Raw genomic sequence first — 14,681 nt, 5'->3', positions numbered from 1 at the left:
CCACCAGCAGGTCACCACCAGTCCCAGGGCCCCCTGGGGACCTGCTGTCAGCCGCACTGGGACCCAGTCTTGCCCACCAGTGGGCTGACAGCCAGTGCATGAGTCAGGGCCTAGCAGCCAGCTGGACCAGGTGCCAGCCCCGCCTACCAGTGTGCCTGCAAGTAGCCAGCCCCGCCACAAAAGAAGGGCTCACATAGCCCACATAGGGGGAAATCCCTAGAGCATATTGTTCCAGTGACCAGAGGGGAGTGTGCTACTAGGTGCCACAGGATGTTTCATACATAAGGCCACTTCTCCAAGATGGGGAACTAACCTGTCTAATATATGGAAATAAACACAGAGAATTAGGCAAAATGAGAAAGAGGACTGTGTTCCAGACAAAGGAACAAGACAAAATCCTGGAAGAAGAACTAAGGAAAGAGTAGATAAGCCTTCTACCTGATAGAGTTCAAGGTGATGCTCATAAAGATACTCAGTGAAATCAGGAAAAGAATGGACGAATACAGTGAGAAGTTTAACAAAGAGTTAAAGAATATAAAGAAGAACCGAAGAACTGAAGAATACAGTAACTGAAATAAAAAATACACTAGAAGGAATCAGCAGTAGATTAGATGATACAGAAGAACAGAAGAGTGAACTGGAGGACAAAATAGTAGAAATCACCCAAGCTGAGTAGAAAAAAGAAAAAGGAATTTTAAGAAATGAAGATAGTTTATGAGAACTAACATTCACATTATAGGGGTTCCAGAAGGGGAAGAGAGAGAAAAGGGGGCAGAGAATTTATTTGAAAAAATAATAGCTGAGGGCTTCCCTGGTGGTGCAGCGGTTGAGAGTCCGCCTGCCGATGCAGGGGACACGGGTTTGTGCCCCGGTCCGGGAAGATCCCACGTGCCGTGGAGTGGCTGGGCCCGTGAGCCATGGCCGCTGAGCCTGCGCGTCCGGAGCCTCTGCTCCGCAACGGGAGAGGCCACAACAGTGAGAGGCCCGCGTACCACAAAAAATAAATAAATAAATAAATAATAATAATAAAATAATAATAGCTGAAAACTTCCCTAACTTGGGGAAGGAAACACATATCCAGGTCTAGGAAGCACAAAGAGTCCCAAACAAGATGAACCCAAAGAGGTCTGCACCAAGACACATTGTAATTAAAATGGCAAAAATTAAAGACAGAAGATCTTAAAAGCAGCAAAGCAACTAGATACGTACAAGAGAAGTCCCACAAGACTATCAACTGACTTTTCAGCTGAAACTGCAGGCCAGAAGGGGGTGGCACGATTTATTTAAAGTGATGAAAGGAAAAAACCTACAGTCAAGTACTCTTCCCAGTAAAGCTATCATTCAGATTTGAAGGAGAGTTAAAAGGTTTTACAGATAAGTAAAAGCTACAAGAGCTCAGCACCACTAAACCAGCTTTATAAGAAATGTTAAAGGGACTTCTCTAATCAGAAAAGAGAAGACCACAACTAGAAATATGAAAATTACAAAAGGAAAAAATCTCTTTGGTGAAAGCAAATATACAGTAAAAATAGGAAATCAACCACTTATAAAGCTGGAAGGAAGGTTAAAAGACAAACTAGTAAAATCATCTATGTGCATAAGGGATATACAAAACAGAAAGCTGTAAAATATGTCAAAAACATTTGAGGGAGAGAGTAAAAATGCATGGTTGTTAGAATGCCTTCAAACTTAAGAGAATATCAACTTAAAAGAAAAAATATATATATATGGGTTGTTGTATGTAAACCTTATGGTAACCACAAACCAAAAATCTGCAATAGAAAAAAGAGAAAGGAGTCCAAAACTATCACTAAAGATAGTTATCAAATTACAAGGAAAGAGAGAAAAAGAAGAAAAAGGAACAAAAAAGAGCAACAAATACCCAGAGAACAGTTACCTAAATGGCCATAAGTACATATCTATCAATAATTACTTTAGATGTAAATGGACTAAGTACTCCAATCAAAAGACATAGAGTAGCTGAATGGATAACAAAAACAAAACATGTATACATGCTGTCTAAAAGAGACTCACTTCAGATCTGAGTGACTGAAAGTGAGGGGGTGAAAAAAGGTATTCCATGCAAATGGAAACAGAAAGGTGGTGTATTTATATTTATATCAGATAAAATATTTATATCAGATAAAATAGGTCTTAAAGACCGTAACAAGAGACAAAGGACATTACATAATGATAAAGGGATCAATCCATATTTATATCAGATAAAACATTTATATCAGATATTTATATCTGATATTTATATTTATATCAGATAAATTATTTTTATCAGATAAAATGTTTATATCAGATAAAATAGATCAGATATTGATATCAGATAAAATAGGTCTTAAAGACCGTAACAAGAGACAAAGGACATTACATAATGATAAAGGGATCAATCCAAAAAGAAGATATAACAGTTGTAAATGTATATGCACTCAACATAGGAGCTCCTAAATACATAAAGCAAATGTTAACAAACAAAAAGGGAGAGGGACTTCCCTGGTGGTCCAGTGGTTAAGACTCCATGCTCCCATTGAAGGGGATGTGGGTTCAATCCCTGGTTGGGAAACTAAGATCCCACATGCCACGTGGTATGGCAGAAAAAAAAAAAGGGAGGGGTAGAAATCGACAATAACACAGTATGGGACTTTAACACCCCATTTACATCAATAGATCATCCAGACAGAAAGTCAATAAGGAGACACTGGCATTAAATGACACATTAGACCAGATGGACTTTATATGTTTTATATATATAACATTTCATCCAAAAGCAGAATACACATTATTTTCAAGTGCACATGGAACATTCTCCAGGATAGACCACACGCTAGGCCACAAAACAAGTCTCAATTTAAGAAGATTGAAATCGTATCAAGCATCTTTTCCAACCAGAAGGGTATGACACATGGAGGCTAAACAATATGCTACTCAGCAACCAGTGGGTCACTAAAGAAATGAGAGGAAACTGAAAAATATCTGGAGACGAATGAAAATGGAAACACAACAATTCAAAATTTATGGGATGCAGCAAAAGCAGTTCTTAGAGGGAACTGCTAGATTCTAATGATACAAGCCTACCCCAGGAAACAAGAAAAATCCCAAATAAACAACCTAACCTTATACCTAAAGGAACTAGAAAAAGAAGAACAAGCAAAACCCAAAGTTAGTAGAAGGAAAGAAAGAATAAAAATCAGAGCAGAAGTAAATGAAATAGACACTAAAAATAAATAAAAAGGAAACATCAATGAAACTAAAAGCTGGTTCTATGAAAAGTTAAAAAAAATTGATAAACCTTTAGCCACACTCATCAAGAAAAAAGAGAGTGACCAAATAAAGGGAAAAAGGAAAAGTTACCACTAACAACAGAGAAATACAAATGATCATGAGACTACTATGAATAATTACAGTATATGCCAATAAAAAGGACAACCTAGAAGAAATGGATAAATTCCTAGAAACATCCAATCTCCCAAGACTGAATCAGGAAGAAATAGAAAATATGAACAGACCAAATTGAATCAGTAATTTAAAAGCTCCCTACAAACAGAAGTTCAGGACCAGATGGCTTCATAGGTCAATTCTACAAAACATATAAAGAAGAGTGAACACTGGTCCTTCTCAAACTGTTTCAAAAAATTGAAGAGGAAGGAACACTTCTGAACTCATTCTGTGAAGCCAGCATCACCCTGATACCAAAACCTGAAAAAGACACCACAAAAAAAGAAAATTACAGGTCGGTATCACTGATGAACATAAAGCAAAATCCTCAACAAAATATTAGCAAATCTAATTCAACAATACATTAAAAGGATCATACACCATGATCATGTGGGATTTATCCCGGGGATGCAGTGATGGTTCAGTATCCACAAATCCATCAGTGTGATATACCACATTAACAAACTAAAGAATGGAAAGTATGGGGTTATCTGAATAGATACAGAAAAACTTTTGACAAAATGCAATCCATCTATTATAAAAATTCTCAACAAAGTGGTTACAGAGGGAACATACGTCAGCATAATAAAGGCCATCTGTTACAAGCCTGCCAGTAACATCCTACTCAATAGTGAAAAGCTAAAAGCATTTCTTCTAAGATCAAGAAGATAAGGATGCCCATTTTTATTAAACATAGTATTGGAAGTCCTAGCAACAGCAATCAGACAAGAAAGTAAAATCAATGGCATCCAAATTGGAAAGAAGTAAAATTGTCACTGTTTGCAGATGACATAATACAATATAGAGAAAATCCAAAGGATACCACAAAAAGCTATTAGAACTGATCAATGAATTCAGGAAAGTTGCAGGGTACAAAATTAATACACAGAAATCTGTTGTGTTTCTATACCCTAAAAACGAGCTATCAGAAATCAGAATTAAGAAAACAATCCCATTAACAATTGCATCAAAAAGAATGAAATGCCTAGGAATAAACCTCACAAAGGAGGTAAAAGACCTATAATTAGAAAACTGTAAGACACTGATGAAAGAAATTGCAGACAACAGAAACAAGTGGAAAGATATACCATGCTTATGGATTGGAAGAATTAATATTATTAAAATGACTAAGAAAGAGGAAATGCTTATAAATAAAACCAGTTTTGTACTGTGATTTACCAAAGGTTCTTTAGGTTACCTTTCTTACTTCCTCCATTAACCTCTATGGGCTTGGATCTGTTCTTCTGTCTCAGAGAATCAGTTTCCTTTCAGATGCTTCCATTTTTCAAGCAGGAGGACTGTGTATTACCAATAGTGAACTTTGCAAGAACTGTCTCTACAGGTGTTAACTCTTCTAGAAACTAGTTATAGTTGTAAGAAGAGACTAACTGGTGTCAAAGCATGAGAAAGGAAGTGCTAGGAATAATTCTACTTTTGCAGTATAAGCAAAGAATAGATGTTCTATTCCCTGAGTTCTCTCACATTCTTTCAGGTTGAACTTTAATTTTTTTGTGTTAGAATTTTTAAAATATCAAAAATTAACATGATGTCATTGAAGAAAAATGATAAATGCAGATAAGCAGGCAAAAAATGAAAATCACTCAAAATTCTAGCACCCAGAGAATACCACTGTTAACATTTTGATTTATAGCCTTTGACCCATATCCATATATTTCTATTGAATATGTAATATATATATGTTCCTTGAGTATAATATATACATATTATATATATATTATATATAGAGAGGGAAAATTTATATTGCTTTCTCTTTTGTAACAAATATTTTAACTGTATAATGCTCTGTCACTAGCTTTTTTTTTTCAACTTTAGATGAAATGTTATATCTGAAAGTCTTCTGTCCTCTGTTAAAAATCAAACTATTTTAAGACAGAACAATAGGCAATTATACTTACGTGTTTCAGGAACTTTAAAGGATCTTACATATTATCATTTTTGTGTATGAAAATATACTTCTGCAACTCTAGAATTATATGAACCTGAAGAGTTATGTAATTCTGTAACTTTTGGGGTATTTTGGTTGAAAGTTGGATTCCTCCAATAAAATGTTTCTTGTCTTGTAGTTAAAATATACTCGTCCTGGGCTACCGACCTTCAGCCAGGAAGTACTACACAAATGGAAGTCAGATATCAAGAAGTATCATCGCATTCAGTGTCCTAACCAGGTGGTTCTTTCTCATTCATTTATTCACTAAATGTTGATCAAGCATCCGCTGTTTGTTTCAGTTATTTATTCCTTTGTGACAAAACACCTGAACTTTAGAGGCTTAAAACATCAATTACTTTGTTAACGATTCTGTAAATCAACAATTCTGTCAAGACTCAGAGGGCAGTTGTATATGGCACCAGCTGGAATCATTCATGGGTTGCATTCTGCTGGAAGCTCTGATGGGGCCTGAATGTCAGGTGGCTTCTAAGCAGCGACTTCAGCTGGGAGATTGATTGTCCATAGCGCCTCTCTCTCTTGCATGATAGTTGGGTTACCAGTGGGGTACATGGTGACTGAATTCTCAGACAGGGTGTTCCAAGAACATAAAAGCAACAGCTCAGATCTCTTAGGCCTAGCTTCAGAATTTGTTCAGCCTCATTTCCATAGCATTCTGTTGGTCAAAAAAATAATAGGACTTATCCAGTTTCAAAGGGAGGATAAATGACTCACTTCTTGATGGGAAGAGTGGTAGAGAATTTCCAGCCATCATTAATCTACTACAGCTGTATATGCAGTACTTTGGGGAGGAGTAGATATATAAGAAGTAAGAGACACATTTGCACTAAAGAAAGCTGATTTTTGGAAAAACTTGAGCATACAGTTTTTTGTATTTTTGTAAGTATCAGAAAAGTACTAGGGAACAGAGTGTTTTAAGCTTTTTTAAACAACTTTTTTACCTCTTTTTCTTTTACCTTTCCTTGGTTTTCTTTTTGTTCTTTGGCTTACATATTTTTCTGTGTGGTTTGTGGTGCAATTTATTGGGTTTCTTCCCCCCTCCCTCCCCCCGCAAGGGTACAGTGGGTTAGTGCAAATGGCCAGATTGCTAAGAAAAGGATGCTGTTTGGTGTGGTCTTCACATGATTTCTTTTTCTCTTTTTCAGGGCTGTGAGGCTGTCTACAGTAGTGTATCTGGCCTTAAAGCTCACCTGGGCTCTTGTACATTGGTTTGTAACGTTCTGAACTATTTATCTTAACATGACCTCTAAAATAGTCTGACATGGAAGAGAATTCAGATTCGGTGAACAGCTAGTTGTCCTGTTTGCTATTATCTTCAAAGGCTGGTTTAGTTTAGTTTTGTTTTTTTTTTGTCCTAGAGATCCTCGGTCTGTTAATTGGGTGGGATGCCAGGGCATGTCCAAGATGCAGAATGGGCCAAAATAGCCATAAGTCATATCAATGAAAAAATTTGGAGAAAAATATATAGTTCTGAGTCCCTACCAGGGATTTAACTTCTTCCACCTGAGCGTCTACCACACTGCGCCTGCCCTATCTTGTTGGGCCTTCAACTTCCTAGAATCAACTTACATTGTGCTTATCTGGATTGGTGAAGATCCTCAAACCCATCTGAACTATTCTGGCTTCTGGGGATGGGAGGTGCGATCCCTGGGTGTTAGGCTAACAGCCATTCACCTCACTGAATCTTTTCCATGTTGACCCCAGTGCCCTGCAACCTACCAGTCATGGGGATGGCTGCCACTTTCCATTCCCATTCAGAAGTATCTCCTCACACAAAATAAGCACCATGGAAACCCGAAGCTTCAGGAGCAGAGAGGAGTCTCAGTCAAGGCAACAAGGGAGTTGGAGACATCCAAACCAGATCTGTCCAGGAATGCTTAGGAGTTCGCCATCTTGATCCTAGTTTCTGAGTCATTCAGCTAGATCTTATGGAGGGTACTCTTCTAATTCTGGATTCCTAAGGCACGCTTTGCAGCAGTGGATTGATTCTAGTGGGAAGAATTGCACATTGGTGCCTCACTGAACTTAAGGAGTTTGATAATTTGAGGGGAGGGGCCAAGAGAACCTGGAAGTGAAGTGGAAGACATAAGGGAAGATAGAAAAACATGACACGTTACATAATAAAATTAGGGGAACTTCAGGTTGTGTTGGGGAGGGTCAGTGGGGTCAGTGTTTGGTATAGAACTGCATTAGGATAGATGTGTTATGGTCATAGTATGCCCAAACTTGTTTTCCTAAATATAGTGACGTTTCGGATTTTCTTCCTTCTTCACTTTGCTGCAGTAGTATCTCCTCTTTTCATCTCTGACAGTCCCTACCCATTGCCCAGGTATGTGTTCCTGAATTTACCCTTCTCTTTCTTTCTTTCTTGAAAATAGGGAACCTTTGTGGCTGGAAAATACAAGTGTCTTCTATGTCAAAAAGAATTTGTGTCAGAGAGTGGTGTCAAGTATCACATCAACTCTGTCCACGCTGAGGTGAGGTTTCTCCTTTCCCACAGTGTTTTTATAATCTTGTGGACCCCATGAATATACCACAAGGGATGGGAATTTTGTGCCTGTTATTATAAGCTAAGACTGTCAGAGAGACTAAAGGGTCTACATTAGAGTTTAAAAACTTCCTAAAATTAGGCGTGTAATAGTATTTTTCTGTGAAAGCATTTAAAAATCACTGTGGGTGTGAGCATCCCTGACTCTTCTAATTATCTTAAGTCCGATTAAATCAGACATCTGGGAACCAGGCTGCATTTACACCTTTGGAATTCTTGTTTCACAGCAATGTCTGTGCTCCAGTTTTCTGGTATTCCAACATCTTGGAGCAACCTGTTTTGAATATTGTTGAAATACCATATAGAAACAATGTAAAAGATGTTATTGAGACAATTGAGGCAACTTGAATACTAGCTGTACTACTAAGTAATAGTAATGTGTCAATGTTAATATTCCGGAATGTGATAATTGTATCGTAGTTATGCAGGGGAATGCGCTTGTTCCTAGGCAGGTACATGATGATGTTTTTAGGGATGAAGTATCATGTCTGTAGCTAAATGGTGAATGGTTCAGAGGAAGGGAGAGATGAAGGGGAAGAGAGATTAACAGTGGTCAATCTAGGTGTTCATTGAACTATTGTAACTTTTCTGGAAAGTTTGTAAATTTTCAAAATTAAAAAATTGTGTTAAAAATGCTTTAGGTTCAGAAGGTCAAGAGTTTTCTCTTGGGGAAAGTTTTTAGGAGTCCAGGTGAACAGAGAAATTCTCTACCGTATAATTAAATACCCTTATTGCAAAAGCTCAAGGAGTAGAGTGTGCATTCTCTTGGAATATTTTACTGCAGATACTGTTGTTGCCTGGCGAGGAAAAATAGCAAGCGCCTGCGGCTGTCCTCTGCCCTCAGATGCAATAGTTCTTAGCAGTGTGGGCTTTAGTTAGTGTCATCCATTGTGGTTCCTGTTGCTTTACTGGTTGAAGCTTTGGGAATCCCTTTCCATATCTGAGATTTCTTCAGGAAGGCAGTCTTTTTTTTTAATAATGTTACCTTTCTATGCTTTGGGAAGTATTTGAAAGATAATTATCTCCTGACAAAATCTGGCCTTTGTATAGTTCACTTGTTTCTCCAGTTTCTGTTTCAAAAGTTGGAACCAACAAATTTCACTTAGTTTGGGACTTGCTCCCAAGTATTTGTTCAATAATTTATGCCTGTATTTATGAAATCCTTATGGTGTTAAACGTGTTTACCTTGTTCCTCCCTTTCTGCCTCACTTTTTTTTTTTTTTAAATTATATTTATTTTTTTGGCTGCATTCAGTCTTCGTTGCTGCACGCAGGCTTTCTCTTGTTGCGGAGAGCTGTGTGCGGGCTTCTCATTGCGGTGGCTTCTCTTGTTGTGGAGCATGAGCTCTAGGCTCCTGGGCTTCAGTAGTTGCAGCATGTGGGCTCAGTAGTTGTGGCACATGGGCTCAGTAGTTGTGGCTCGCGAGCTCTAGAGTGCAGGCTCAGTAGTTGTGGCGCACGGGCTTAGTTGCTCCGCGGCATGTGGGATCTTCCCGGACCAAGGCTCGAACCCATGTCCCCTGCCTTAGCAGGCGGATTCTTAACCACTGCGCCACCAGGGAAGTCCCTAACCCTTAATTTTTTTAAACTGAGACTCAGAGAGGTTAAGTTAATTTTCTGATGGTCACATGGCTATAAACAGAGCTAGGATTTGCACCCAGGTGGTCTGGCTGCAAAATTCATGCTCTTAACCACTACACTGTCATGAAATAAAAATCTCCTGTGGCTCAGTGCTTTACATCTCATGAGAAGATTTTTAAAAGGAGAGGAGTGGGTGGGATCATGCTAAGTAATCAGTAGTACCCAAAATCATGTCTTATACAAGAAATGCTTGTAATGACTGCTCTGTACTGAATTTCTCCAGTTTAAAAGACACAGTTCTAAGCTCTGGTTCCATATCTGTTTCCTCTTTACTGTGTTCTGTCCTAATCATGCCTTAAAAAAAAATCTTCCCATACCACTTCCTAGTGCACTATATTTTGACTGGATAATGTTTCTGTTTTGCCTCTGTAGGATTGGTTTGTTGTAAACCCAACAACGACCAAAAGCTTTGAGAAGCTGATGAAGATAAAACAGCGACAGCAAGAAGAAGAAAAGCGGAGGCAGCAGCACAGGAGCCGAAGGTCTCTAAGAAGGCGGCAGCAGCCTGGCATTGAGCTTCCTGAGACAGAGCTGAGTCTTAGAGTAGGGAAGGATCAGAGGAGGAGTCATGAGGAACTGCTCGTGGCAACGTCTTGTAAAGAACCAGAGCAGGAGCCAGTGCCAACACAGTTCCAGAAAGTCAAGCCCCCAAAGACGAATCATAAACGAGGAAAGAAATAGGCAGTCAGTGTGAAAGCACTCCTGGGAGAGTGGATGGGATGCTGTGGTCACAGGGACCTGTGTGGAGAGGCCTGAGTCACGGGGGCCAAGTGAAGAGAAATTTACTCTTTCAGCTGTTTGTATAAGGCTGTGGCACTCTCAGCTCCTTCCTCCTGTGTAAATTTCAGTGTTTTCCCTATTGATTCACGTGGACCCTCCACCACCCACACCCCCATCTCCTTTTTGGTAGATTTTCCTGCTCTTCTCATTGGAGTCCTCCTATTTTTCTCTTATCTTGCCCAAAGAGCTCCTCCTTAAGGCCCACTATAGGCCCTTCTTGCCCCATACAAGACTAAGAAACCTGTTTGATTATCCTTTCCATACTGGGGTGTAGAATGTTCTTGGAAGCTCCATTGATTTCGTAGTCACTCCATCATCTTATAAAACAATTCCAAACTAACTCTTTAAAACCATACTGATTTATCATTTTGTATTTGTGATATAACAAGCCTAGAACCTAGAACTGTTGTCACTCCTTTAATAAGGTTCCCCCGTCTGCTTGGGTGACAGAATTTATGGAGGCTCTTTGTTGTCTCAATATGGTTTTAGGATTGAAAGTGAGAAAATAGATTTAGAATAAAAAAGTTAGACCCTCCGGACACAGGTTTTCCAAGGAAATGCTTTGTTTGTCCCAGGTGGCAGTAAGCAGCTAGACCCACACACATGAAATGCAGCCTTAGGAGGAATGTGTCCCACACATAAAATGACTGGAAAGAAGAAAGTAGCAGCAAAAATAAATACCGCCTCAACTTCCTTGGGTGTGAGGCCTCCTCTGTTGCTATGACCAGTGCCCTCCTGCAGCTTGTCTTGCTCCTGACGTTTTGAGGATTGAAAGAGAAATAAACCCTTTTGCTCCTGATGTTTGACACAGAACCCTAATATTGCTGGTACTCCTGTGAGGATTGGTAGCCAAGGTGCACATTCCTTCTCCCCTGGACTTGACCTGACTTGTTAGTCTGCACTCTGTTAAGTCCTCGTATCTCCCTTTAGCCAAAGTCTGTCTCTTTGAATTTTCTGAGAATATTGTCCTCTACCTTCTTTTTTAGATGTTGTGTTCTGTCCTTTTTATAACCTGAGACTTTGACACCAGGTGTAGATATTTATCTGGAGTTGGAAAGAAAAGTTCTTTTTCTGAACCTCATGCCTACCTGATAGTATCTGTTAGCCTGTTTCTCTTTGAGGCTGGCTTTCCCTGGAGCATTGGTTGGTTAGAGCAGCTCTGTTGTCGTATTCCTGGATTCTCTTCCCCTTTTCCATAAATATTGGTCTTCTATATTCTTGCCAATTTTTGTGGCTTACGCCACATAAAAAGCCAGGGACCCTTAACCCTAATATGGACCAATACTGCCTTTTCAAATTCTGAAAGGCTGTTACCACTTTTAACTCTGTTCTCTGTGCTCCTCCATATAGCCTTAAAATGTGGGCTTTTGTGAAGACCACTTTCAAACATGGGAGCATTGAAACCTGATTGGGATACTGCCAGAACGGGTAGTTTTGCAACAAGGGAAGGACGTGGTCTGTCCACTCGACATTGTCATTGGCAGTTGCTCCCTTAAAGCCCTTTCCGTACATGAGGATTGTCAGGGAGGAAAATGGAGAAGCTCTGTTAATTTCTGGTGAGTAAGACTTGGGGAATGTTTGGCAATGGCAAGAAAAATAAATGACTCTGTGTTAGAATGATGTTTTCCATTGTTCATTGACTCCAACGTGCTACCTGTCTCCTTGCTGACACAGTGTGTCTGGGGAAGATAACGACTAGAGATGGGAATGAGTTTGGAAGAAGTAACACGTACAGTTGTGTCAGTAGTTCTTTAGGCCCTGAAATATGCTGGTTCAAATGAATCCACTCATACCTTGCTTTATTGCTCTTCCTCTTACAGATAGCGATTTTAATTAAAGTATGTACATTGTTGTTTTAGACATTTTGTTTTAGACATATTGCACACTTTAAATAGACTACAATATAATATAAACATACCTTTTATATGCACTGGGAAACTGAAAAATTCATGTGACTTGCTTTATTATGAAATTTACTTTATTGTGGTGGTCTACACCCAAACCCCCAATAACAGATGTGTGCCTGTAATTGGTTTGAGATTAAACTTGTCCAGTCTCATCCAGGGCCCTTGCAGGTGATCCTTTGATTTTTCCTGTCTGAGCCAGGGATCAGCATCATCACTAGAGATGATCCTAAATATATTAATTGAATTTTTAAGATTTTTAACCAAATTCATTAGAATAATATTTATTGAAGTTGAGCGGTATCAGGTTTAGCTAGATTTTGGAGCAATGTGAACTCCCTGCACTTTGGAATGGACATTGGGTACAATCAATTTAAAAACTAATTGGCAAAAAAAAAAACAAAAAACAAAAAACTAATTGGCAGGATCTCTTAAAATTGAAGATATGCCCTGAGACTCAGTAATTTCACTCCTACGGCTATACAAACTACTCCTGGTCAGGTGTTCTAGTAGACATCTACAAGAATGATGTTGCAGTCTAATTTCCAATATGTACTGGAAACATCCTGTACCAGAGACTACTGGCTGTCCAGCAAAATTGGCTTTACCTTGCAGAATTATAGGATTATAGGAGAAATGGCTAGACTGCACTTCCAGCCCTCCAGCCAATTCCCCTGTAGTGATGGGGTAGCCAACTAACTTCTCTCTGGTGGAATGTGAGTGCGAGTGATGTGTGTCGGTTCCATGCCAGGACTTTTAAGAGAGCGAGTGTACCTCCATGCTTTCTTTCCCCTTCTTCTGGCTAGATGCAGTTGGTAAGGCAGCTCTAGGTCATGGTAGACCATAACATGGAAGATATCGATTCCCTGAATGACCCCAAGAAAGACTATTTGCCAATCAGGATGATCTATCTATCTGAGACTATTGTACGAGCAAAAAATAAATGCCTTTTCTTTGAGTCATGATATAATCTTGGGTCTCTTCCTGAGCCTAGTCTCTTACATAAGCTACTTGTCCATTATCAGGAGAAAATGGGTAAGTTGTGGTAGTCATCCTGAGGAATACTATACAGCTGTCAGAAGAACCAGGTCTTCTTTAAAAAAAAATTAACATTTGTTTAATAGCAGGTTTTAAAGCACTTTTCCCCTCACATCTCTTTAAAACAACTGATTCATTCAACCAAGAGACACAGAAAACCTTTACGTGACTCAGTGGGTAAGTCATTGGGGGAGAGGGCCTGGGTCTCTGCATGCCACTCGAGGTAGTGGATTTCTTCCTAAGGCAACGGGGACAGCTAGGGGAGTGTCAGGTGGGGGGTGATACCACCAGATGTGAACTGAGATGATGGATGGGGCTGCCCCTCTGCAGCAGCATGCAGGACGGGCTGGATTTTCCATTTCAGTCAGGTAACCTTACCCCTTTAACACTACCCCAAGAACCAGGTCTCCTTGTATCATCATGAATACAGCTCCAAAATAAAGTCTGGGAAAATCAAGTTATAGAATACATCAAGAGTCCCATCTGTGGAAGGTTTAAAAACATGGAAAAACAATGCTCTATTGTTTATGGATATATAGAAATAAAAGTATATAGACTATATATAGTACCTATAAATATATTTTAATAAAATATAGAAAAGATAGGAAACCATGCACAGGCATGATAAACATCAACTTTAGATAATGCTTCTGGGATCCAGAGGGACAAGTGAATGGTAAGTTCTTATTTTTTCAAATGGATAGTGAGTTTGTTATACTTTTCTATATCTTTTGCTATGTCTGAAATGCTTCATTTTAAAAATCGTTCAGGCACTTCCCTGGTGGTCCAGTGGTTAAGACTCTGTGCTTCCGCTGCAGGGGGCATGGGTTCAATCCCTGGTCTGGGAAGAAAGATCCTGCAAGCCGCATGTTGTGGCCGAAAAGAAAAAGTTCACACAAACAAGAAAGAAAAAGTACTTTGCCCACCTCCTTCTTCAAAAGGAACAGTTTAGGAATTTTACTTCTGCTTCCTCTTCCCCTCACACTAAGAGTCAGCTCTCCCCCATGTCTTCTGTTCACCTCCATGTTTGCCATTCCATTCCGAACAGTCATCACCTCTCGCCTTTTCGAGAACTTTCTAACTGGATTCCGTCTGCTTTTCACTGGCTTGGTACACTCCGCATACTGCTATAGTGAGTTTTTATACTGTAAATCAACCTCGTTCACTTGCTTAAAGCCTAGTGATTTCCCAATGCACTTAGAATAAAAGTCATCTCCTTTACCTTGTCCTACAAGGCCTGCCTACTCTATTAACCTTTTTAGCCTCATCCGCCTCTGCTCTGTCCGTGTTCGCTGCCATTCCCCAACTACACTTAGCCACATTGACTCTTCTGTTCCTTAATCCTACTAAACTCCTTCCCA

At 39.4% G+C, this 14,681-nt stretch overlaps 1 protein-coding gene across 6 annotated transcripts in view; it reads left to right on the top strand.

The window, feature by feature from the left end:
• Positions 1 to 11,995, top strand: part of ZNF512 (zinc finger protein 512) — a 34,937-nt gene extending 22,942 nt beyond the window's left edge. For 5 of the 6 annotated variants that reach the window (XM_022574191.2, XM_022574189.2, XM_022574190.2 and 2 more), the window contains 4 exons: positions 5,529 to 5,630; positions 6,556 to 6,618; positions 7,789 to 7,887; positions 9,971 to 11,995. In XM_022574191.2, the coding sequence (XP_022429899.1) occupies positions 5,529 to 5,630; positions 6,556 to 6,618; positions 7,789 to 7,887; positions 9,971 to 10,279 (573 nt within the window). In that variant the 3' untranslated portion in view covers positions 10,280 to 11,995. The remainder of the gene's footprint in view (positions 1 to 5,528; positions 5,631 to 6,555; positions 6,619 to 7,788; positions 7,888 to 9,970) is intronic. The other variant, XM_089923333.1, reaches the window with a different exon arrangement.
• Positions 11,996 to 14,681: the final 2,686 nt, after the last annotated feature.

This window comes from Delphinapterus leucas, chromosome 13 (genome assembly GCF_059928025.1).
Source record: "Delphinapterus leucas isolate spDelLeu-1000000601 "Yukka" chromosome 13, BTC_Dleu_Yukka2, whole genome shotgun sequence".
Classification (NCBI taxonomy): Eukaryota; Metazoa; Chordata; class Mammalia; order Artiodactyla; family Monodontidae; genus Delphinapterus; species Delphinapterus leucas.
This window is presented reverse-complemented; position numbering and strand designations above follow the sequence as displayed.